General features: G+C 38.0%; 1 protein-coding gene across 1 annotated transcript in view; it reads right to left on the bottom strand.

Moving 5' to 3' along the window:
- Nucleotides 1-25615, bottom strand: part of TRHDE (thyrotropin releasing hormone degrading enzyme) — a 219476-nt gene that overhangs the window by 173504 nt on the left and 20357 nt on the right. Inside the window, exon 3 of the mRNA XM_009566220.2 lies at nt 7000-7126. Coding sequence (XP_009564515.2) covers nt 7000-7126 — 127 coding nt within the window. The remainder of the gene's footprint in view (nt 1-6999; nt 7127-25615) is intronic.

Here is a 25615-nt window from a genome sequence, read left to right as displayed (position 1 = left end):
AGATTAGTCTTCTCTCTATATAATCAGCAAAGACATCTCCACTGGTACCTCTGCAGGGAAGATTTGTTTCTCCTAACTTACAGTAAAATGCATCGCTTTCTGAAGGCATCTGTGTTTCTCACAAGGTAAAGAATTCAGAGTAGACACTGATAAAATTTAGTGCACCTATTTCAACGCTGGTACTAACTGCTCAAATAACTTACTGAAGAGCAGCTTAGAAAAAAAAATCTATTTACATGCAGATGAAGGATTCTTACAGCTCAAAAAAAAGTCCTGACATTTCCATGAAGTCTCCTACAATCCCACATCCTGTCTCACTCTCATAACAACAGCATCACCTTCTTTGTTTTTTTTTTTAATTACTTATTTAAAAGCCAAGCTGATTTAGCTGAGTAGCCAGCAGGGATCCTGTCAGATTTGGTCACCTTACTCTTACTATGGGTTGACCAAACTTCCATCAGCAATAGCGCTACTATCAGAACACTTTTCTTGTTCCTAAGGTTTGGATTCTATGCATGTCACAATTAAGAGGGGAAGGAAATCACTACATAATGAAAAGAAAACATTTCATTCAGAAGAGGATTATTTCCCCCAGGGGCCATTCATCTTTGTTCTATATAAAGCTGCTTTATTCCCATATGCAACTTTTCCTGTCTCCTGCAAACAGTATCAGATTTGTCACGCCGAGTCAACAGAGACATTGGGTTCCTCTTAACAAATTTCCAAAACAAGTTATGATGCCCATTATGAGCTGTATTATACTAATCACTGGAATTAATTGGGTTACCATTTAAAACAGTTTAGAGCAACACAGTAAGAATAACTCTTAAGTGAAGATTATATTTTCTTTTCTTCCCTAACATCATACTATGGGCTGATTTTCTACACAGTTTGTTTCAATTTAGTAACTCACAGGGTTTTTTTGATATTTCAAAGCACTGTTCGGAGAAAACACATAGGGTTTTTTTTTATTGCTGGAGCTGGAATTTTTCCCTCTGGAGCCCTGACCAGTTGACGTTTTAAAGTGCTCACAGCTTAGCAATATAAAAAGGAAAAAAAAAAAAAACAAACAAAACGTTTCAGAAGGTCAGAGTAAAAGTGACATAGTTCATTCTGTGTACAAATGCTCTGTATCAACTAACAGTCCTCTGTGTGCAGAGGCATTACGCCTGTTTCAAGTACCTGGTCAAAGAAAAAAGTATGTTTCCACTTTTCTGCCTAAACATGTGTGACAGTCCCAGTTGAAATGCTCAAAGTTATTAAAAAAAATCCGTGTGGAGCTATTGACCAGCCATGGCCCAGCAGGATGTCATCTGTGGGCAAGCAGGAGCAGCAGCTAGGTGTCTTCAGGGTACCCCGGGGCATTTTGAACAGCACCCATCTATTATGTTTAGACACAAAAATTGAATTCCTAGTGCCTCCTTTCCTACCCTTCCTCATTCTGGAAGTTTTACCTCCCACTCCCAGGACATCTCCCTTCCTATACTACTTTCTCCTCAATTAAGAAGACAGACCAACTAACAACTCATTCAGACTCCTTTCTCTCTTTCCTACAGAGTAGTGATGGATTCTCTTCAAGTAGAAGAGATTGGACATCTTTCAGAAAGACTATGTACAGTTCAGACCGACACTACAGCTATGACATCATAAAAATGCTATGAAACTCTACAGGCCTTGTAGAGACCAGATCAGCATTTCTTAAATTTTCAGGTTGCCAAGATCTTAATCAAAAGGCAATCAAACTGAAGATAATTTTCAACTACTATAAAAACAAAAACCAAGCAGTATTAATTATTGTTTTCATTTTATAGATAGAGAAGGAAAAATGAGCTATCTTGCTTGAGGTAATACAGCAATTCCAGGTCAGCGTTGGACAGATGGCCGAAACAGGTCACCTTTCTAGGGAGAAAGATAAAGTGTGAGGGCAGAAATCGTGAAACTTTTAGCAGAACTAAAGCAGAGTTAATAGTCAAGTTAATAGTAAAGCAATTAAATCAAAGTTAACTCAGCACTAGCAGACACAGTCACTTGGCCATTCCAACACTTTCATTCTGCAATGCCTCACGCAGCAACCAAAATATTCACTGATAACAATCAGGTAAAACAGCAAAGGTTCGTGAGTTTCCTTTAAAAATCAGAACAGATCCCTGATGAATTTTTCTATATGTGGCTGAGCTATTTTTCACATCATAAGAGTTTAAATTCTTCCATGACACATTTTATAAACTGAATTCTGTTCTCCAAAAGTACTCAAATAACAAATGTTAATGGTGCAATCTTATCTTCCATTGTATAGCACATTTACTAAATTCCTTGGAAAATCATTTTCTGAGACTTCGGATTCACAACTTAAAGTGGTTTATGCTGCATAATGAAAACAAGATGATATCATTTTTGCATTAATCCGGTAATTAGTACCTTGAACATACCTGCAAGAAAAAAAAAAAACAAAAATAAAAAAAACTCCAAAGTTTGCTGTATAGCAAATCTGCAGAAAGAGACCTCCTAAAGTCTGGGAAAATTATTTTCTTTTTTAAAAGATATATTTTAGCACTATAGTGGTCACACAAACTGCAGTATTATAAATTAAATATCAATTCATATCCACTGGCCTCATCATTAAATAGCAAGGGAATTCATTTTCGTTCAGTCTTTCTGTAACATATGCAGCCATGTCCTGAAGTGGATTCTTCAGCTGTTCATATTTCCACTTTTCAGAACACTTTCAATGGGGAATTAAAAGCTTTCTGAGAAGCTCAAGTTCTTCTCAATGCTCTTTACAGCTCTCCATCACTAAACGTCTTCTTCCTGTAGACCTTAGACAATCAGCTTGCTAATTTAGACACACCAGTTGAGTGCCTAAAGTTGAATGAATCCAAGCAAAGTGGCTTTGAGTTAGGTACTGTGTGTCTAACCCTTGGGACACCCGAGTTCCTTTACACAACCCATAGTGGTTATGCTAATTAAATAGGTGTCTAAATACAGTGTTCAGAATAAAAAAAAAGAGTTGTAAAATAAGTTTTCAGAGAAGCAGTAAATTCATTCCATTAACACTGTGATACTGTAGTGCTGTTAAGGGAAGGAAAACCAGTGTCCAGAAACCCAAAAATCTTCACACAAATGGCTCATTTATGCTCCACACATGAGATTTTGTCGGTCTTTTCTAACTAGAGCCTTAAACTTCCCCAGTTCTAGTACATGAAATATTCTAGAAAAGAGAACCTGTGGCTTTTTAGTAGAAACTCTTAGGAAACTGGAAGACTAGGAACTTCTGGATAACTTTGTCAGCTCATACAAAAAACGACTGCCTAGCTCAGTATTCTCCTCTCCAAGAGCAGCCACAAGCAGATGTTCAGGAAAGAGTAAGACCAAGGAAGTATAAATAGCACTCTCATAAGTTCCTGGCTTCTGTTTTCAAACCATGGGATTTCTTCCCATGAATCACCTCTTCAAGTACTTGTCCATGTCTCTCTTTGGACCCATATAAACTTTTTGTATCTACAATCTCTTTTGACAAGGAGTTTCAAGAATCTACCACCTGCTGCATTAACTGATTTTTTTGCATTCTCTGCACCTGCCTCCTGCTAACCTCCCTGGGCGGCCCTTGAGTCTTGGTTGCAAAAGACCATTAACCCCTCCACTCCAAATCATTTACAACTCAAGAGTCACAACTATTCACATGTAAAGAGTAATCACCTACCTAACCATTCCCAGTAGGGAAACTATTCCAGTCTCAAAAAGCCTTGTAAAAAACCCTCTATGCATAATAAGAATTTTTTTATATTGCTAACTAGTTTAAAAATAAATACATTATACAAATACAGAAATACATTTTATATTCACCAGTAACAGAGATACAATTGAGAACTCCACTGCTTAACTTTTTCAAATTAAATAAAACCCAATGCATTATCCACTCCTCAGTTTATCTAGTGTTTATAATGATATTATAGTCTTGGAAAAATACGTTTTTTAAAAGACCTCGCTTATTCCTCAGAAATTAAATTCATACAAAACCTATTAGCTTGAAACCCTACACAAGCATCTTCCAGTTCAGAGTACAATGTGGCAAAAGGCACATACCTACAAGCTAAGCAGAACTTTTAACTGTAGAAACTTTTTATTCATATGACAGGAACTCCCCAATTCACATTCATTACCAGAATTCACATCAATTGGCAAACAAATCTACTGTTCCAGTACATTCTGAAGTTAGTACAGGTCATATAAGATATAAAAAATCTTAGTAATTGGGTGATAAAAAGGTTCCCCCAGATTCTCCTCAGTTCCAGATGATAACAAAGGGTACCAAGAAGTCAGCAGAGCCCACAAATGGCAACAGCAACCACAGACATCTGATTGCATCCAAGTACAGTAAAAAATCCTGGACAAAACAGTCAAGTAGTCAAGAGTGTCAGGAGAAAGAAGTGCCTATAGGAAACACTAGCTGATTTACTACAAACTCTGATGACAAGCACTACTTTCAGATGTCAAGGATCTGCAGAAATGGACTTCAATAACATAAGTGAACAGATGAACACAAATTCCTCATATACCAACACATCAGAAGCACAAATGTCCTCAGATATGCCCACGCCCACCACACAGACAGTTCAAATGGATGAGCAGGTAGACAAGGAAAGTGGTTCGCCAAGGGTTGCCGGCCCCTTGTCCCACACACACATCAACGTACATCACTGACAATAATATATCACCTTACAGCTCATACAGCACCTGCAGAGTAAGCTGGTCAGTATTTCAACAACAGAATTATTCTGAAAAAAAAAAGTTTTTTCAACCAAATAATTATGTTTAAGTTCACTCGTGTTAGAACGAGACAATATATGGGGGAAAAAATATTTTTTAACATCTACATTTGAAATAGAATATTTTCTACAAAACTGGCACTGTCATTAGAAAAGTTTTTAAACTATATTCTTCAGTTTTCACTCCCACTTGAAGATACTTCACATTTTATTTACAAATCAAATTAAAAACTCCTAAAATGTCCCACAAAATACATTCTGATTTTTCTTTAAACCTTAATGAAGTACACAATCCTTTGCAGTGGTGAGAGCAGCACATCAGGTTATGGTCCCAAGGCTTCAGAGAGCAGGCATGTTTTCTAAATCGACGCATGCCCCTGGTGCGAACTCCTTCCACTGCTGTAGCTAATGCTGTTCTGTCTCTTCTCTCAGAAAATCTTTAATGCTACTGCAAAATCATAGAAAGACTATAGTGTTTTCATTTTTACTCTTCCAATTCACCCCTCAGACTATTGTTCCTAACTTTCCATTTGCCCATAAAAAAAAAATAAAATCACCGTTTTATTTCAGGCTAAAAACACTCAGCAAATGCTTAAACTTAGTGATCTCAGTGTTCTGCTGAACTAGGAATAAACATATGTTCATATGCAAATCAAATTTTCAAAAATATTTTTCACTAAGAGAGTTTTGAAGTTTTCTTCTTTATATTTACATTAAGTACATTTAACCTTCTTTTAGCGTAACAAACTTGGCAAACTATTTCCTATAGTATCACTACAGAACAACTAAAGTTTTCAAACAGTGTTCAATACTAACTCAACAACTTTACTCCAATTACTTGATGAAAAAAATCACAACTTTACTTGCAACTATTCTTCCTATTCTGTTCCAAAGAGACTAAAAATGGAACATATTCATTTCTGATGAGATATTTTAAAAATATATGCCACAGCATAATGATAACCAATATATCACATTGAGCTGAAAGATAATATGTTGTAATTGTGATATTCTGAAGCAGAAACAGCCGCTACTGCCTGCTGCTACCTGGCATTTTCAGTAAACTACCTGAAGTAACGATCACAGTCCCACTGTTCATCCATGATATTCAGAGCAAAGTTTCTGATTTCTTCCCTCCTTCGATATTTTTGGTACCTATATGTGTACAACTTCCTTTATGAATTCACCATTACATACCTGAAGCTAGATACCAAAGGATACGCAAAGTTGTACCATGTTTAATCCAACTGAATATTTTTCCAGGAGAACAATGCCTGTAATTCATTATTTAAAGACAACAAGAAACAAATGCCACAACATTCCTATAAAAAAAAAAAAATCATGCAACACCCTCATCTAACAACATCAATTACTTTATCTAGCTCCTGCACTGTTAGCTGTAAGACTAATAAAGCCACTCAGCAGGCAATAGATTTAACGAAATAGATTCTAGGTTCCTGGGAGGATCACCTGTGGTTCCAACTCTAACACTTCTGATCAAATAAAAGCTCTTTTTCTGCTGCTGAGCAATAGGCTTTTCTGGATCTTGATCAAACATGCTCTGAAGGAGGGAGGGTGTAATAATATGCTGTAAAGTATTCAAGTGTATAGGAGAACAGCTGAGTGTGGTGAAAGAGAGAAGGAGAAGAAACTATTTAAAAAATAATATAAATTGACAGCTTTTACATTTACTTGACGAGCATAGCATGTCCACAGCAATTCCTTCAATAGAGTAAAGCATATGTACTAATAATCATTAATAAAGCACATAAGCCATCATAAAAATATTGCCTTGTGCTGTTACAGGTTCCCAGTTTCCACAAGTATTTTCAATGCAATTCCCCATCTAAAGTTGAGACATCAAGATACAACTATTACAGAACAAAGATCTCCCAAGGGCAATCTAATGAAAGCAAGGATCAAAATAAACAGCATCAAAAAAAACCCAACCCACTTATCAGTGAAAGGTCTCAAATTCTTCTCCCACTGTCTAACAAATTTACATACTGTCTGCTTCCTGCTCCTTTCATTGTGAGACTGAAGAGGGAAAAATGTGGCTGCCCTTCTTCTGCAAGGAAGAGATGAAAAATTCCTTGTTTATTGATGCTTCTAAATTAACCCAAACACTCTTTACCTTGAAATCTACGGCATTCCAGTCTTGAACTTCCTCTAAATAAGCTGACTCAGTCTCCCGTTTTTGGGCTAGAACTTCATGTTCTAGAGTAAATCTTACCTAATTTTGGCAGGGAATAGGGCACTTTAAAATAATCTTCATAAAATTCAATAAGTCTCCTTGTAATATTTAGAGCATAGTCCCCCGATCCTCTTCGGATTGCATCAGGCCTTGCATATAACCGTACCTGTTAAAAAACAAAGCAAAAGACTGATCATTTCAGCACCTACATGTTAAAGCTATCCTACCTACAGAGGTGAACTATTCTGAAGTTGTTGTGAGGCAGCAGGACTTTTCTCCTAAAGCCAAATGTGACTGTTGTACATTTGTCAAAACATGTTGTAGCTGAAAACCAGAATTCCCACAATTAAGGCCACGAAGTTGAGAAGTCACAATCTTCTAGTTTGTGTTGCCAAATAAAAGACTTAACCCTCCTTGCATCAAAATAAATATTCAAAAAAAAACCCAAACACTTACATGTGCTTGCTAGTGATATGATGGGAGAGTGGATTAGGATAATGGTTTTCTGCCTACACTGAATGTAGGCAGGATGCAGTGACTCCGTAGGAAAGAAGTTCATGGTTTGTTAAAGGCACATTAGATCAAGCCCTGAAAGCATTAGCAGACTGTGGAGGAAAAAAAAATAATAGTTCTTTTTTCTTTTCTCTGGCTGTGATACAGTTACCCTCGATGAGCTACAGAAGACTGCAAAAACAACCATTTATAAGCTCATTTATATACACAAACAATTGACATTCCTGAAATCTCCAGGACTGCTTCAGGCGTGTTTTCAGAAAGCAGTAAGTTGAAGCTGCTTATACAAGCTACAGAGTGCTGTGTCCAGTATAAAACAGCTCATATGTGACTGCAATGGAGCACCCAAGTGAACAGAACTCACCTTCATAATTTAGAACCAAAGTGTGATCCACTTCCCTCCTGACCAAGGAGGCAGCAGAAAGCACTGCCAGGTTATTTGCTATTCCTTCTTCTTACAGTCTTTAACACTTTCTTAGTGCAAAGATCACATACAGCTAAGTAGAACTGTTAACTGTTAAGAAAGGGATAGGAAGGAGAGCCGCTTTTGCTCTCCCTCCTCATACATAATCTGATGGAAGCAGTGCATGCTTTGTCTCTAGCAGCTGTGGCAGAAAGTCTCTTCCTGCAGTACATAATGGCCTGATACAAACAAGACTCTACGATATGTCAGTCCCAGTAACAATATCTGACTCACTAATACTTTCTGTGGTAAGATCAAATCCCAGACAGCATTCCGAGGAAAGTAGCAGGGCAGACATCAGAAAATATCAATGTAAACATGAAGCAGAAATATCAGTTTTGAAATGTTTCTAAATGGATCCAAATGTCTAAATGTCTCTGTTCTGGACCAAGAAAAACCAACGATATCTTTGGTTTCAGGGAAAGCAATACCAAGTGTTGCTTCACTGTTCTTTTCCTGAGACAGTTCAATTACCTGTGTGCAAATCAGATATCGAACCTCAGTACGCTGCACCTGTCAATTCTGCTTTAACCCATTATTTCTTTGTTTTCACTACTCAGACACATTATACTACTTTGTTAGTATATCTAACTTTATATTTTTAAACTTTGTATTGTATTACAGACTTGGTGCACAATCAGCCACCCATAGTTATAATTTGTAATGTAAAATACATAACAGTCTAAGCTAATGAGACATGTAATAAAGCAGAATTCTCATAATCACCACCTGAAAGCATATAAACCATTATCTGAACACCTCCAAGTCACTATTTTTGTTTATTGCTTCTTTCCACAGTTAACAGTGATGTACATTAAATGTTCCTTGATCTACTAAACTAAATACATTGTTTAACAAAATAGATCTCAACCACGGACATCCTAATTCAAACATCTCAAAACCTTTTTATATGGAAGAATGGTAAGAAACACAATTAGATTTGTGATGAACAGTGTTTTGTATCATTAAACCTTTATACACAATTTTGCATAATTGCTTTACTGGCACAGTTGACTGTATCAGCAAATTAGGGAAAAAAGCGTCAGCCAACCAAGCATGCAAAAAAATCATTCAATTTGACAGTGGCCAAATGTGTCCATAATAAGGAATAGGACAACAGAAGGGAAGAAAAAAAAAATAAGTACATACAAGAAAATCTGAGGTTCAACGCATTACAATGTGTGTCTTACAGCAAATGCAGAAAATGCATTTAAAGTTGTCTGAAGAAAGCCCAGGTACCAAAGCTCAAAAACCGCAATGATACAAACTTTTATTTGCCACCTGCCTAACACTGAAAATAGTTTTGTTTTGCCTGTAAAGTTTCCCTGGGTGCCTCTGTGCCTGTCCAGAACAGCTCTGGATTGCCAGGGCTACATGGCTCACACTGAGGTCACCCTAAGCTAAACACAGTTCAGAAATTACCCATGCCTTTGCTCAGGTCTCTCGGGCTCTGAAGCAATAGGCATTGCCCAAGCATGCCAGCCGTCTTCAAATGCTGCGTCTGTTTCTGCCTCTCAGTCAACAACCACGAAGTGAAATATATGGAGGAACCTTAGAGGCACCATCACAGACTTACGCGTGGCCTCAGCAATTTCCCTCTTGGTTAGCAGAGGGCTACTGCAGAGGACACACACTGTGACACTGCCAGCCTGGCTGGCTTGTTCGGATGACCCCTTCTCAGGTGTCACTCACAGTATAAGGAGCTTGGTCCAGAGTTCAGTCTAAAGGTTGGCACCTATAAGCTTGAAACTAGCTTTCACACACTGATGTCTTTAAATGCGTATGGTCTTATCTTGACTATGTCACCTCCAAGTCCATAAAATCAGAATTATATTATTTTCTCAGCTTATATAAACATCCTGAGTGTTAAATAATACAGACTTAATTTTTTCAGATCCTGGTTCAAAGAGGAGCTTAAGTACATAAAACAAAATGAAGATTAAGACAAGAGATTTGTTTAGTATATTTTTGTTTACTGCTTTCATTTCAAAAGTTAGATAGGCTGTGTTACTTTACAACTATGTTTGACTGAACAACAACGCATAATTATTATATACTTTCCCATAGGGTCTTCAATCACTATACTTAAAACTTAGATTTTACATTAATTTAAATAAGGAAAAGAAACGGAAATCTTCTGCATGACCAGACCTAAACATAAATAAAAGCAGTACATGCTTTGCTACAAATGATAAATAGGTTTCTAGCTTAGGCGCATTCATCACCCGTTGCACTGGCACCTACTGCCCTGCAAGTAACAGTGAAGTTCTTTCCCACAATCTTGGCAAGATTAGGTTGTACTATTACCTTCCTCTAAGAAAGTGGAGAACAAAGAGAGACTGAGACAAATTGTGGGGGCCTATCTTGACACCTCTCATTGTCAAGTATACTTAACAGTTTCATTGCACACACTTAAAGCCCTGTTCCCATTACATCTCATTGCGATAGTGAACACAGCCTTGAATCCAGTCACAGGTGCCTTAGTTTGGGTATTAAGAAAATTAGTAACACTCGATTAGTGACTAAATGAGACTTTGTCAGTTTGCGTGATTTGCTCCGCGTCTCACAGCAACTCTGGTGGCAGAAGCATGGATGGAATTCAAAGATGGCATTCAGCCTCACCACCACCTGACAGCCTGTACCAAGCACCTTTCACATTTGAGAATGATAAGGTAGAAACTGTTCAGACTTAAGGAATATTCACAGGACACTGGTGTTGTCCTCATAAAGCGTAGTGCCCCATGTATCTAAATGACAAAAGTACCAGATAATATTATGAGGGAATATATTAGTAATGACACTGTTGAAATACCTACAAGTATAGCAAAGTTCACATGGTCAACCTAAATTCTGGGTTCTTTTCTTAACTCCTCTGCACCTACATGTGCAACCATTACCAATCTGTCAACAGAAGTTCTGACTAATCCACACTTCTCAATTCTCTCTCAAACAGAACAAGAGAACAAGAGAACAAACAGAACTATCTCCTTCCTACCACAAGTTTGAGTAACTAGATTTGCACCTTCAGCCCTACAACCCAGACCTCCCCTTTGACATTTACGAGATGCTTTTGTTCTTATACCACACAGCCACTGAGGGAGGAAACCAGAAACACTTTGCCAGAAACCATTTTCACTTTCATTAACAGCAGAGCAAGAAGTAATTAGAGATCCTAAATGCAATGTGTATTTTCTTATTCTTTTCTAAAGTGAGAAAAAATGTCAGTTGTTTCCTCTTGTCTTCTTTCCAGAAGCCCTGGGCTGTTTTCATTAGAACTTTAAATAAAGACAATAAAACAGCCACATTCAGATACCACCACAGAGGAATCGTCCTGAAGGATTAGTTTAAAAATACTGGTAACTCAACTTATATTATAACTTATGTTCTTAGAATGACTTTGGTAGCATTATCAGATAAAATACTAAAATATTGCTGAAACTTGTATGGTGAATTCCGTATATTTGTTATAAATGATCAGTAGTCTACTTCTCTATAGTTACTCGAAAGTATTTGCTGTACAAAAAGTGTACTTTCACAAATAATCTGCACACATTTTCTGTAGTCTCTCTTACTATTTCAGCATTTGTTACATAAAGTAAGTCAAAGTAACTTAAAAATATTTGTAATGCCAGATCACCAGAACAGATGAATGTGATTGTAAAATGAGAGCTGTTTCCCATAGTGAAGGACGGTTGTGATATACACTAAGAAATGTGCAACAGATTTAGAACAAATTACATCTAACTAAAGTCAGGTTATTAACTACTGTGCATGACAAAATCTTCCAGCCTACAGCAGGTAAAAATTACTTGCCAAAAACAAAGATAGCACTTAAAAAGAAAAAATACATCTTTTCCTGTCTTATTACTTCAGTGTTTCACAAAAAAGTGGATTAGTAACTATATACAAGGTACAATGGGTAAACTCTGAGAAATACAATCTGTAAAAAGCAATGAACATCTTAATTTCTGGTTAATAGTAAGTTCACTAAAAATGTTTCTGCTGCATTACAAAGATTAGTGATAATTTCAGCATAAAATAAACAGGAATGGGTTCAGAAAAAGTAGAACTGTTCTATGTTGACATTTTAAAATTACTTTTTTTTGCGTTAAAATTGAAGTTCATGTCAAAAACAAAAGGGTGAAAGAGATGAAGAGTGGTAAGGAAAAACCTGCAGTCTCATTTTTTCACATTCTGTGAAATATTTCAGGTCAGGCTAAAGGCTTTATGCAGCTCTGCTTTGCAGGTAGGAAGAACATGGAATACATTCAGCTTTTTGACCACGGAAATAAAAAGTAAAAATCCATTATTTACAAGCATGTAATTACAAAAAGACTGTTGTCCAACCTTCTCCCTCTGCAGGAATGCACCAAAGACAAAGGAAGACCAGAGAGAACTACAGTATGTTTTCCCTGAAAGAAGACACAACCTTTGCTAGATGTGCCACAAGCCTGCCAACCTGCTTCCCCAAGGAATTAAGGAAGCTGACAACCTGGCAGAAATAAGGATGTTACAGCAAGCGGCTTGCAAGCCTGAAGCATGCCATACACCAGAGTTCACTTCTTACTTTAGAATTAAATGTTCACTTCTACATTTGCAGCCTGCTCTTGAAGACATTCACTGCAACACATTATATTTTATGTGTGCATCCCCTGTGAAATCTTAGTTATTAGAGTGGTGTTATCTTTTTAGGGGAGCATCACCTCGCTTGATATCAAGACACACTTCTTTTTTTTTTTTATTGCAACAGTAAAGTTAGCTGATTACAATAATCCCATATAGCAGTCTGCATTCATTCTGCAAGGCAGCTTTTCTTAAAATGTTTAGACATCTTTCCCATGTTTTAAGACCACTCCAATTGCCGTCACTGCCTTCCCTGATGCCCTAGAGAGATCACAGCTCACTGCACAAGAAATACTGCTCCAAGGGAACGAAGTGTATCTCGGTTTTAGCAAGGGAAGGCTTGTGAGAGCAGATGGTTCACTGGGCTCTAACGACCTAACACAACACCCACTGACTTCAACTGAGTGATTCCTGTTATCTACAGAGGCTTTAAATCAGACTTTCAGAAGAGACATGACTGATCCAGCCCCTGGGCTAATGACACTTCTGCCAAGGCAACCTTAACCAACAACATCTGCCATGTCTACAGTCCATGTTTTCAGATCACCACTCCAGTAGTCCTTGTTAGGCAGTGCAAAGGAAAAAAAAAAAGAAAAAAAAAATAAACAAAAACAGCCCTTCAGATGATGGTACTGTAGTCATGACCGCGGATAGTTCAGATCATGAGAAAGGCCACTGACTCGATCTTATATTTCTATCCCCTGTGCTACAAGGAAAATAGCTCTTCAAATCTTTAAAACATTCTAACACAGAATTCACACAGCAGCAACTATCACTGTATCTCTGCCACAGCACTTGGTACAACGAGGCCAGCTTTGCTGCTGACAAGGGAAGAAGATGCACCTATAATTCCAGCACCTATAATTCCAGCACCTATAATATACCCCTATCCATGGGCAGCCTTCACCCGGCCCTGAACACTGTAACATCACATAGGCCTGCGGGACCACAAGAGACCTGAATCTTATCCTCCTTTAGTTTGGTACTATTACAACATCTTGCCAAGCAAACGTGGCTAATATTCTAAAAATGGCACTTACCTGTTTTGCTGCTGCCTAGATTTCCCCTCCTCCTTTTTACTATCTTTGGTCCATTCTGTAACATGTACTTAAGTTTGAATACACAACCAGGCATGGCAATTAGCAAAAGTCTGATGACAGCCTTAAAGCTTGCAGTTTTCTCAGGCAAACATGGATTAGGTAACCTTGTATCAACAGCAGAATGCACTTCAGAATTAAGGATAGCTTCTCCTCCCACCTACTTCAAACAGAATTAAAAGTTACTTTGTCAGGTGTTTTAAAGCAGCTCAGAGTGCTTTGCCATTACAAAACAGATGTTCCTGCACATCAGCTGGTGTCAGTAACACCACCCTGGGAATATTGGTTGCTTTTTAATCCCTTTCTCGAAGCCAGCAGACTCCATATGAAGCACTGGTCTTGGGAGGCCCCTGCAAACTACCTCCAGCCCTCTGTGTGACTACATCCACGCGCTCAGGCCAGCACTGGTAAATCTGGGATCTCAGCCATGATGATTCTAAGCATCTCAGTTTAGGAAAGCACTTTTGCATATGTTTAATTTTAAATATGTGTTTAACCTGAAACATGCATTTACATGGTTCAGAAGGCCCTAGCGTTTCAATAGAGCAGCCACTTACAGATTTTATAAAGGCACAAAAAAACAGCCTTATGCTCTTTATTTCAAGATCCATAATACTTCTGCAGCAAGTGACACTCAGTTGAAAAACACAGGTATTGCCTCTGCACTTAAAAGCTTCAATTCACTTGATAATCTGAGATGTCTTTTATCTTTACTTTGCTCACTGACTATTTTAGGTGCATGTATTGCTTTTATTATTGTTACAGAGATGAATACATGTTCACATTACACATTTACTATAGCAGGCAGATGTCTGGAGATAAATGGTCTTGGCTGAGACCTCGCTGGGTCACTTCTGCAACCAAGGCACTACATCTGAAATGAGCTTTTAAATGTTACAAATTCTAAAGAAATAATATTTCACTACATACATGAACAAGCTACAAACCACGTTCCATTAAGAATGTGTATGAGTTATTTTACTTGAGCATAACTCAACAAGTTTTGTGTGTTCAAATGCAATAAATTTTACAACACTGATGAGTGAAGGAAAGAAAAAGAGAGGTAGCTGTAGTGAAATATCAATTCTGCTGCAATGAACACAGTTAAATTTGATAAGGCAAAAAAAATGTGGAAAAAAACCTTGTTTCAATCTCCTATTCATTATTCATCATGGACAATACCCAAAAGAGACTGCATGGTAATGAAATGTGCTTACTGAATACCAAAGGGACAGCTCATCTTTATAAAGAGATTACTTTCCTCCAAACTGAGCAGACACACGCTGCAGTCCAATGAGCCTTTTTTTGATATAATTATAATGAAAAATGTTTTAATAAATTCCAGGGTTTTTTTTTTTTAAGCTAACTGGAAACAGCGAGAGTTCAGTGACCTGATACTTTCTAAGGAAATGATGTTTTGCTGGATATTGGGCAGACATTTTAAAGTAAACAAACGTCATCTTTGTGTCCTCATTCAAGAGAGCTTTAACTGGTTTAACAAACTGGTTAAAATAAGAGAAGTTGCCAGTAAAAATAAAGCTTATATGAAAGAAATGGCCACAGAGGGAGTACCAGTAGAAAGGTGTCTCAGGAAACTAAATGCAATATTATTGCATTCAGGGATGAACAATATTCAGGGATGCCTGAATATTGTTGCACGGCAAGAGGAAAAAGGCTTCAAACAGACATAGCAGATGTTCCTGGATAAAAACTCAAAGCATGACTCTGATGGAGAAAGAAGTGAAACAAACTTCCGGGATTCCAGCTGACAGTGGGAAAATGAGGAACATTAAGCAAAGAGATTGCCATGCATTTTCAGAGTTGTGAAGGCAAGGAGGAGGGGCTGTAGCTTTGTGCATTTCCTTCCTAAATAAATATGACTGCATGGGAGAAGTATCTAGTTGCCTCATCAGTTTCTCATCTGAACAAAAACAAATGCAAGTTTTTACTGACTGCTCCAGCCAAAAGTGCAACAATATATTGTACTAAGAGGCAAAACAGTCAGGCAGACATGCTACGATTTCTAAAGACAGAAGAGATCATAAAATACTTTGGAAAACTAATGAGCTGCACTCACATATAAATCCAACCAATGCTCAGATGCCATAAAATAAAATACTGACTCTGTCACTGACCACAGTGCCATTAAGATTAATTTAGAGCACTCAGGATCCGTATTATCCTGTTGAAATGGCTCATGGACAGAAATTGAACATGTTAACAACTAATGTATAGCAAATGTAACTACGGACACCATTTCAGCCAACTAAGACTGCCGTGATCCTGCCATCACCCATCAGTCATTCAGCCTAGACTGATTTACATCAGCACTAGAGCTCATCTTGCAGCAAACTTGCAACCAGACAAGTTGGCTAACTATGCCAGCCAGGTGGGCAGTGTCCAGGCAGCTCAACATGCTCACAAGGCCACCCACCAGCCTGGTGCTAGAACCAGCATGAGAAAGCACTTGTGGCGAGAAGAGAGGACCATGGCAGACAGATATGGATAAATTTGAGTCATTACAGAACTTCAACCTAGGAGGAAAAGATTTACTGTAGTGGAGAAATCAGTGTCTAAATTGTTAAGGTTCCCAGTGCTTAAGGCTCCTTCCAAATCTTTGTCAAAGGTGAAAAATCAGCCTAGCGTTCAGAAACAAAACACAAAGATTTATATTATCTACCTATTACACTTAAAAAGTCTGTACCGCAGCACCAGCAGTAAGATAACGTGGGACTGACGTTTCCCTTCATGAAAAATCTGCAGTAGCTGTATCCCAAAAGGTAACACCAGTTCCTGTTTCCTTTGGTTGGACTGGGGTTGGGGTCAGCATTTTGAAAGATTTCTCTTATTCAGAGTAATTTTCATTGGCTATTTTACAGTCAAAGCATTCACACTGCACATCATTCATAAATAATATTTCACCTACTCTAGGATAAAAAACAGTTAAACAATCACACAGGTTTAAAGAAAGTACTAACAAATGACCTACAACATATAGCAGCCCTGTAGCACAACCAATTTCACCTGGCTAAAGATGTTACCTTAGAGTGATTCCATCTGAAATTATAATCTGCTACTATTATAACTGCTGCTTTATATTTTGGCTTTTCTAGAGGCTGTAAACACGACAATGAGGTTCCCTTGTGCTCAGCTGGCTACATAAACAGGAGCAAGGGTTGACTGCTAACTCTCAGATCTTTCAGTCTAAGCAGAGACAGGCAAAACATGAGGGAAATGAACTGTTACTATCTGTATTTTATAAATGAAGGATGCAGAAAGACAGGCTTACCATCAACAAGAAAATCTGAAAAAAAAAGGCTGGAAATAGAACTCGAATTTCCTCATTGTCATAAACAAATAATTTACTTTTTCATCATTTTACTATTCCTAAAATTACTATTCCTAAAATACATCTTCTGGAAAGCAGGCAATTAAAAAATCCTGTTTTCAGATCCCTCAATCACAACATGGTTTTAAAAAAAACAAACCTAAACTAGATCCCAAACTGTAGCCCAGGATCCCTGAAACTGCTCAACTTCAGGAGACATTCTGAAAAGTGCAGTCCCCCACATCTACTCCTGTCTAAGGGTAACCACCCCATCCTACAACCAAACATTTTGTTAGGTGGCTACTGTGCTGAGACTACCTCACTTTGTTTAAAGGGAAAGGTTATTTTGTTATTCGCTTAAAAGAAATTACTTTAAGATACTTCAGCAAGGTGGTCCCCTACAAAATACCTACTAAGTATGGTGAGGTACTTGTCCAGAGCATAACAAAAAAAACTGGGAGGAGAGAGTGAGAGACTGTACATGACAATCCAACAAAGATGATTGCAAGGGCACTTCAGTATTTTCATGTTTCACATAGCACAACCAGTGTGGAAAACATAGTCTGGTGGAGATGGAGATTTCACCATACTCATGGTAAGTTTGCAATAAATCTTGATTGGTGTTAGAAAAAAATAAAAAAGTCTGTGGTAAATGAGTAGATGGCATAATACAGTCCTATGAAGAGCAAAGCAGAAGCATAGTTCAACTGTGAGCACAAATTAATTTACTGAATGCATAGCTTACAATAGCACCAATAAGCAAAAGGAACACAGGAAATTACCTTGTGAATTACATGTAAACTCAATAGAAAAACTGTTTGCAAGGTAAACAGATTAGTAGTGTAAGATGCTGAGTTTTTATAGTACCCTTTAAAACTTGTCGACATTGAGGAAACTCAGCACTTTGTAGATAGGTTTGCATTGTGCTGGATTGAGCCCACAATACTTTTTGAAAAACTGTACCTAGACCTTAGGAGGGAGAAAAATATGCACTTGGGAAATTTTGTACTCTGACTCATATAAAATCCATAACAAAACTAAAAACAGGTTACACCAATAAGAGCAGCAACCATATTAACAAGGAGAGTTCCTTCAGGCTAAAAGCTGTTGGAGCAGAGAGACAAACAATTTGGCCAGTAAAAGTAAAATCCATAAACCATGAAATAGGGAAACAAGAAATAATATTTTTTGTACAGACACACAGTAAAATCCACTAGAAAGCACTTCATTAATACTCTGTTCCTGACCCTCAACTAATATTTTAAATGTTTTTAAAAACCCTCCAAAATCCATAGGACAATATAAAAACAAGGAAAAAAAGCTAAGTGTACTAATAGCATCCAAGCCCTTTTGCACAACTAGCCTCTGACAAAACAACAGACAGAATAAGCACTCTAGCCAGAGAAGATAAATTAGAGGAGAGCCAGTTATCTATCAATAACATCTCCAAGCCATGGCTGGAAGGATTCCAGCCCTCTCCTGGGTACACCAACCTTAGTGTAAAAGGTGAGAACTAAAAGAAAAAAAAAATCCAAAGGCAAATTACAATTATAAATAGACAAAGCAAAATAGAAGAGTTGAATCAATTAGAACATTATTCCTATCTCAGGACTCCCATCTGAGAAAGATCAAGGCCACAACCAGGGATCAAAGTGATTAACCGGCTAACCAGCAGCCAGCAGAGACGCAGATGAGAAGTGGCAGATCATATATACACAAAGAATCTGAACTGGAAAACAGAGGCTTTTTGCACCTTAAGATAGAAGATGCTGCAAAATTCAAGTACTTTGACATACACAATCCTAAACAAATGTGATAAACAAGACTCTGAGGCATGCTGGTTTTAATCTACAGAACACACATTAATATAACAACATATGAATCATTTAAATTAAAATAAAATACTACAAAATGTTTACCTGCAGGGTTATTAATCAACTCTATTCTAATATATGAAATGCTGAGGTGTTTATGATTATGAAAACATATTGTTGCATGTTTTATCATTCAAATTACATTCCTCATCTTAAAACCTCCACTACTCAGGACATATTTCCTATTAGAAAGATGCAAGTCAATCAGCAATGTCCTCTGCACATCTATGGAAACAGCTGTTTGCTAACACTTTTCTGATCAGCCACAGCTCAAACACTACATCTAGTTCACAGTTCACGTAGGCAGTCAGCTAAACAGTTGAGATTAAACCACGTCTGGATGACTATCACACAGGTTTTTCAAAATAAAACAATTTAGTGAGAGCTGATCTCTTCATTCATTCAGATGTGCTGGTTAGTACAACATTAAAATATAATAGTTTGTTTAGAACAGGATCATACCTAAGAAGACACAGGAACTTCCTTATAAAAAACTATGGGCAATTCCTTCCCCAGGAAACTAACCAGCACAAAAGGCAGCAACAGGCTCCAATGTATTATGGAAAGATGGACAGAAAATAAATAGTTCTGGAACCTGGACCTTCCAAACTTTTAGATGCTGCAAGTGTGGAGATCATACCGCAGACAAAACTGAACTCACACTAAAGGCTTAACCAATCAATCAGGCAAATATGAAGATAGAAGTATTTTTCCACAATCATTTATTTAATTCCAAGCACAATAAAACAGGCTCCACAGACATATTCCTTTGCTGACAGTGGAGCAGATCACCGTTGTTTGAACAATCCTTCCTTGTCTTTTCCTAGCTGACGAAGAAAGCTATTCCCCTGCCTAGCTTCTAGCTGACATCCATGTCAATATAATAGCTTCATTAGTCTCACTCTTTTTAACACTTTCTTAGAGTCTAAGATAACATTCCCTCTCATGAGACATACTCTGACTGCACGGTGCAAGGTAAGCCTTTAAAATGGCAGGCTTTATTTGCCCTCATCCTGTCTGTACCCACAGCATCAACTGTGCCTACAACCGGAGGATTTGCAGATTAACAAACATTAAGAAGAATTATTAGGGGCAATATCAAGAATGTATGGGCAGCAAAAGAATTTGTGCACTTCAGCAAGTAGTCTCATGAACAAATGCAAAATCTTTTGGAAGGTTCCATGGGATATAAACACTGGAAAGGATCAAGCAGGCACCCTGTAAGGAAGCTTTCTCTAGGTTCAGCTTATCAGAAAAAGATATAAGTATCCTTTTTCCCCAAGTTTCTGGTGCTTGACTCTATGGTCAGCAGGACTGTGGAAGAGAAGGAGGAACAGTCGGGTCATGTCCCACAGTTTGTGTATCATAATTATTTGCAACAAAGTATCAGTAAGGAGTAGGATCCCCGTGCTTGAAAATTTGATTTCTCTACCAGGAAAACTGCCACTAATGCCGTGGGGATGTGGGAAAACTATTAAAGACGAGGGGACTGAAAGAGCTAGGCAGAGGAAGTACGAACTAGTAACAAGTTGAGTGTCTTCAGATCAGCATATGATGTGACAGCAACTGCTACCAGAAGTTTCCAAGAAAAACATTTTATGAATATAGCTGCCAGTTTCACCCAAAGCTCTCAAAGTAGCTTGTTGCTACCATCTCTAAAGTACTTACTACCCTTTTCCCATGAGGGTCTTCAAAGCTGCCATTTCCTATCGCACAGAGCAAAGTCAGGAAAAAAAAATGATAAGGGAACAAGAAAGAAATCCCAGGGAGAAGTGTCACTGCTGGATCGCATGCTCACAGTGCTGATTGAGTCCTCCTTCTTAAACAACAGTCTGGAGCTTAAAGTGTTCCCTAGTTCACGGACCAGTCAATTTCAGCAGCAGCATCCCCAAGGATTAAGCCTAGGAGACAGTCAGCCTCCAGCTGACTGCCAAGGGCTCCCAAATACTACCCAGCCAATTGCTGTTTCTAAGTGCCTCCATGAATTACACTTCAGAATCCAAGCAGGCCTTGTGACTTTTACACTTGTATTTGATCACTGCCCAGCTTGTTCATTAAAAAAAAAAAAAGGGCGGGGGGGGGCAAGGGGGGGCTGTAGTAATCAAATATTATTTTAAACAACTATTAGAGTACTTCAGCTCTGGTTTTTTTCCCTAACAAAACAAAAAAGGCCTCATTACTCACAAAAAATCCCACCTAAACTAACCAGAAGATCCATGCAGTCCTGCAGATGCTTGGCTCTGTCTCGGAAAATGGCAAGCTTTTGAAGGAGAGAGCACACAGAGATATAAGCAACCTCAACAGCAGCATGGACCATGTGAGGAGAGAGCTACTCTTGATAGCAAAGCATGGCATAGATGAACAATCAGGCATGCTGACATCGCTGTGCATTGCTATTCAGCATTGCCCTGAGACACGTGTACAGCAAAAGCAGAGATGTGACTCAGCTAATAAGCTTGACTTGCAGCACAGTAAATGACCTGGGACATACTGCTACACTGACGTTGCTATCCCACTCTTCGTTCCAGAGGCAGCTAAATCAGTGCCAATTAAGGATCACCACGCTGTACTTGCACTGTACTCCACTGAGGATTACTCATCTCTGCCTAAAAAGAACCAATGTGCTTCATTCATTTTATACCAACGCAGGAATGGGGTCAAAAATGAGCTGTGTAATAGCTTTAAGTGAGTTAAAGAGCCATCGTTCTCCACATTCTTCTCCATCATTTTTTATATCTGAACATCATACCACAGACCCATACCACAGACCCTTAAGCAGCAGCAAAGGCTGCTCCACTGGTCTTCTCCAGTACAAGTTTCGTTGATGTATTTGCACACTCCACAAAGCTCACTCAGGTAAGACCCTGAAAAAAAGACTCTTCTTTGAAAGCTGATTTCTATTTTGTCATTACTGCTGAGGTGGCTAAGAGTTCTTCAGAGTCTCAAGCAATAGGTGTTCTGAAAGCTCCAGGGTAGTACTGAACAGAAAAAGCAGTTTAATAGGTGGTAGCCTTTGAGCTCATAAAAACTGAAGCATCTTACATGCCAGAAAGAGCAGCTATTTTGGGACAATATCCAAATTCTAGTCACTGAAGGCTCAGTAATTACAGGAAAAGATCAAGTTACTAGGTCACTCACATAAACAATCCAGGAAGCACAGCGAGCAAAAGATCTGATAGCACTTCTTTCCATTTTGGTCCTGCAGCTTAAAAAGAAAACTGAGCCAAGAAAGCAAATGCAAGATTAAGGGTTTGTCTACACTGAACACTGCAATGCTTGAAGAGTTGATCTGCAATGCATCTACTCCCACATCACACCCATACAGTCTCTCAATTAAAATTAGTGGTGTCTCTACACCTGAGCTTAGCAGATAAGTTACCTACCCCTGCTAGTTTATATATCAGGAGCTTTCCTAGCTGTACATTGCACTGCATTCATATGGATGTATTCAAGAAGCTAAATTCTATAACAATCAATATCAACACAAATACCTAGAAAGCAGAGGAACAGATGAAATAATATGACTCTGAACAATTCCGTCTCATTGAAGTCCCACGACGAGAGAGTTAGCAGCAACCTGAGTTCATTCTGTAGACACAAAACCAGGAGTCCTAACAGGTCTGTACACTATAATCTAATCTGAAAACAAAAAAGAGCTCTGGTTCCAAAGTTTCCTCTATGCTTGTGGGTTCTGGGATTCGTTTACTAAAATGAAGAGGCTGGAGTGGAAAAACCCAGAAAACCAGTGTATTTTCAGTACAAGATATTTGGTGGCCATTTGCAGTAATCTGTGAGCCACGATAAACAGTCGATAGCATATTATACTAGTATGAAATGCTATCCAGAACACTGAATCTTAACTGGGAGGGAAGGGATTTCATTATTGCTATTATTATGATTATTATATTATTAGATTGCAAAAAGGTACTGTGGAGACACAGCATCCATGATTACATAGACTATGATTCCACAGTCAGCTATATGAAAAGAAAATTCCAGCTGACATACAGTTTGCAGATGTTCAAGACTACATTCATTAAAAATACATCATCAGATCCGATCAGGAACAAAATGCAAGTTTGCAAAAGTCTTTCAAAGTTATTGTGGATTCCTTTTTGTGTTTTGATTCCAGTATAGGCACATTCCATAATGAATTATGTTCCTATTGTGCACTTCCCACAAACAGTGCAGCACTGGGCAATGCATAGTAATTTAAAACATTAATATTATTGGAAAATTACAGAGAAAAGGTACTTTTATTATTTCTTTCCCTAAAATGAAATTGGTAAGCTTTTTACAATCATGCTGTATACTTTTTTCAATTACAGTGTGCTTGGCCATGTAAATATTAACACCACAGCCCTCTCTAGTAACCCCGCTTTCACCACCCGGGGTTCAGCTGCCTGCATGGCCAGATCCAGCTCTGGTATGGCCTAGCTGTGTAACTACTGAAGAGCAGCTATAAGAAAGCCCATAGCCAGATAAAAACATGAAAGCTACAGAGGTTAAGATTATCAAGACAGCATCATCATATCACAGCTCAGGGACTGAAGAAGAGAATACCACCACAAAGGCATAAAACCATAAAGAAAGGTTAGCTGACCTCATTGGGAATTGTCACGTCCAGTCACCACCATCTGAGTGTCATCAGAGCCGGTGGAAGTTGACAGCTCAGAAACAAAAAGGGTCTATTGAAAGGACCCACACAGGACAATCCTTCTCCTCCAGCCAAGGCGTGCCTGGCCAGTAAAGATTGTGAGCAATGGTAATCACATTAACACTGAGCCTAGTAGCTCATTAATTCCTAGGTATCTTTTGGGTGTGTTATCAAACAAGTAATTGTTTTACACTTTTAAGGTGACCATATTCTGTCTGCAGAATCTTTTTATACCCAGCCCAAACAAACCAAAGCTCCAAAGAGGAGCTGTAACAGGCTTTATCTTGGCAACAACAAATTCTACTATTGGCAAAGCCAATAACATAACAGACACTAAACATGTAAGTCACACTCATTCTTATGATTTTACAGAATCAGAATGCCTATTTTCCCTGCAATCAACTAGTAACAAAGTCATTTATCTTTATACGAATACAAGAATAAAATACAGAAGGCATGTATTTCACTTAAAACACTGTCTGGGGTTAGCCATACTGGGCAATTGTGCATTGCCAAGCGTTGATTTGATTTTCATTATACTGCACTGACGGCAAAGTCATTTATCTTTTTTCAGCTTCCAGTCTCCTTTCATCTTTTTCTTATGCCTCTGTATTTTTCCTCCATCCTGCAGTGTTGCTGAATGCTGATGAGCAGAAAATGGTACAAAGCCACAGCCCCTTTCAGATTATAAGTTCAGGTATGGAAGGTCCAACTTTTTTCCATTTTGGAGTTCCCAAAGAAGCTATATATTCAGCATTGTCCAGCTATATAAAGATCAGTTAAATACTTCACTATCTATCCACAATGACGTGTTTCTTTCATGCTTCTAATGTGCTCTCTGTTAAGAAAAGAAATTATCTTCCTGTGACTGCAGCCTTGGATATTTAACAAAAAATAAAAAGACAAATGCAAAAAAAAGTTTTCCACATACCAATACCAGAATTTTTACTATTTTTTTTTTACATTCATCTTGTTATAGCTGTAAATTACTAGCATTCCATAAAAATCATGAAAACTGGAAATATAAAGAAAAACTCTTCCCAAAGTGCTAGCACTTAGCCTTTAAGTGTGTTAGCATCTCACCAGGGATGTGCAAACAACTGAGTTTTTCAATTCACCAGCTACAGTTGTCACTCTTAGTTTGTTAGTATTGAATCAAGTTTGTCTCAACTCTGTTTCCCACCAAAACAAACCCAAAGTATTTAATGTCATGACAGACAATAAATGCATTCCTCTTGAAATAAAGCAGGATGTTTGATTCCCTAAGAATTATTAAAAAAACAAATGTAACAGAATTACAGTGAAAACACTAGGGCTTATGGTTGGAGTGATGCTTCACAGAGCAGGCACCTCAAATGTCTTTCAGGTCCTAAAGGTCTCCATGATGTATATATACATCTTCATGCAAGATGGTATATATACTTCCACTGTCAGTTTACAGAGGCCTGTTCAATAAATTTAACAGAACCTAAAGAGCGATTCAGAATGTTACATCCGCATCAGGTCAGTTGACACTGACTAAAATACACTCAAAGTGTTGAAGATGTTGGTTAACTTCAGCATAGCAATTGCAATTGTTAATGTTACTAGATTTCTCACACAGCAGTGACCTGAATCCTAATTACCTATGACTTCTACCAAGAACCTTTACAATATCTATTCACCTATTTAGGCATGTATCTTGTTGTCAAAATCTTTTTCAGCAAGATTTTTCAGTAATTACAGAAAAAGTTTACTGCCACAGAAGAGAACATGCATTTGCCTTGTTCTTGCTAGCCATGGACTCTTCTACCACACCAGCACAGACAAGAAATAAGGAAAATGTCCAGAACTGACATGGATGTATATGCAGAAAAGTGTGCATAAAGTGTATTATGAGAATCACTCATAATAGCCACATGTACAAAATGCTGCAGGTGAATCTCATGATACTGAGTGCCTGAATGATAAAACAGCAGATGAAATTCAACACTGGTAACTGCAAAGGAATTCAAATAGGAAGAAAGAAGTGTAACTATATATACACAGTAATAGAGTCTAAATTAGCAATAACTCAGGGAAGAATTCTTGGAGACACTGCAGATAGCTCTCTGAAAACGT

This window comes from Cuculus canorus, chromosome 1 (genome assembly GCF_017976375.1).
Source record: "Cuculus canorus isolate bCucCan1 chromosome 1, bCucCan1.pri, whole genome shotgun sequence".
NCBI lineage: Eukaryota > Metazoa > Chordata > Aves > Cuculiformes > Cuculidae > Cuculus > Cuculus canorus.
This window is presented reverse-complemented; position numbering and strand designations above follow the sequence as displayed.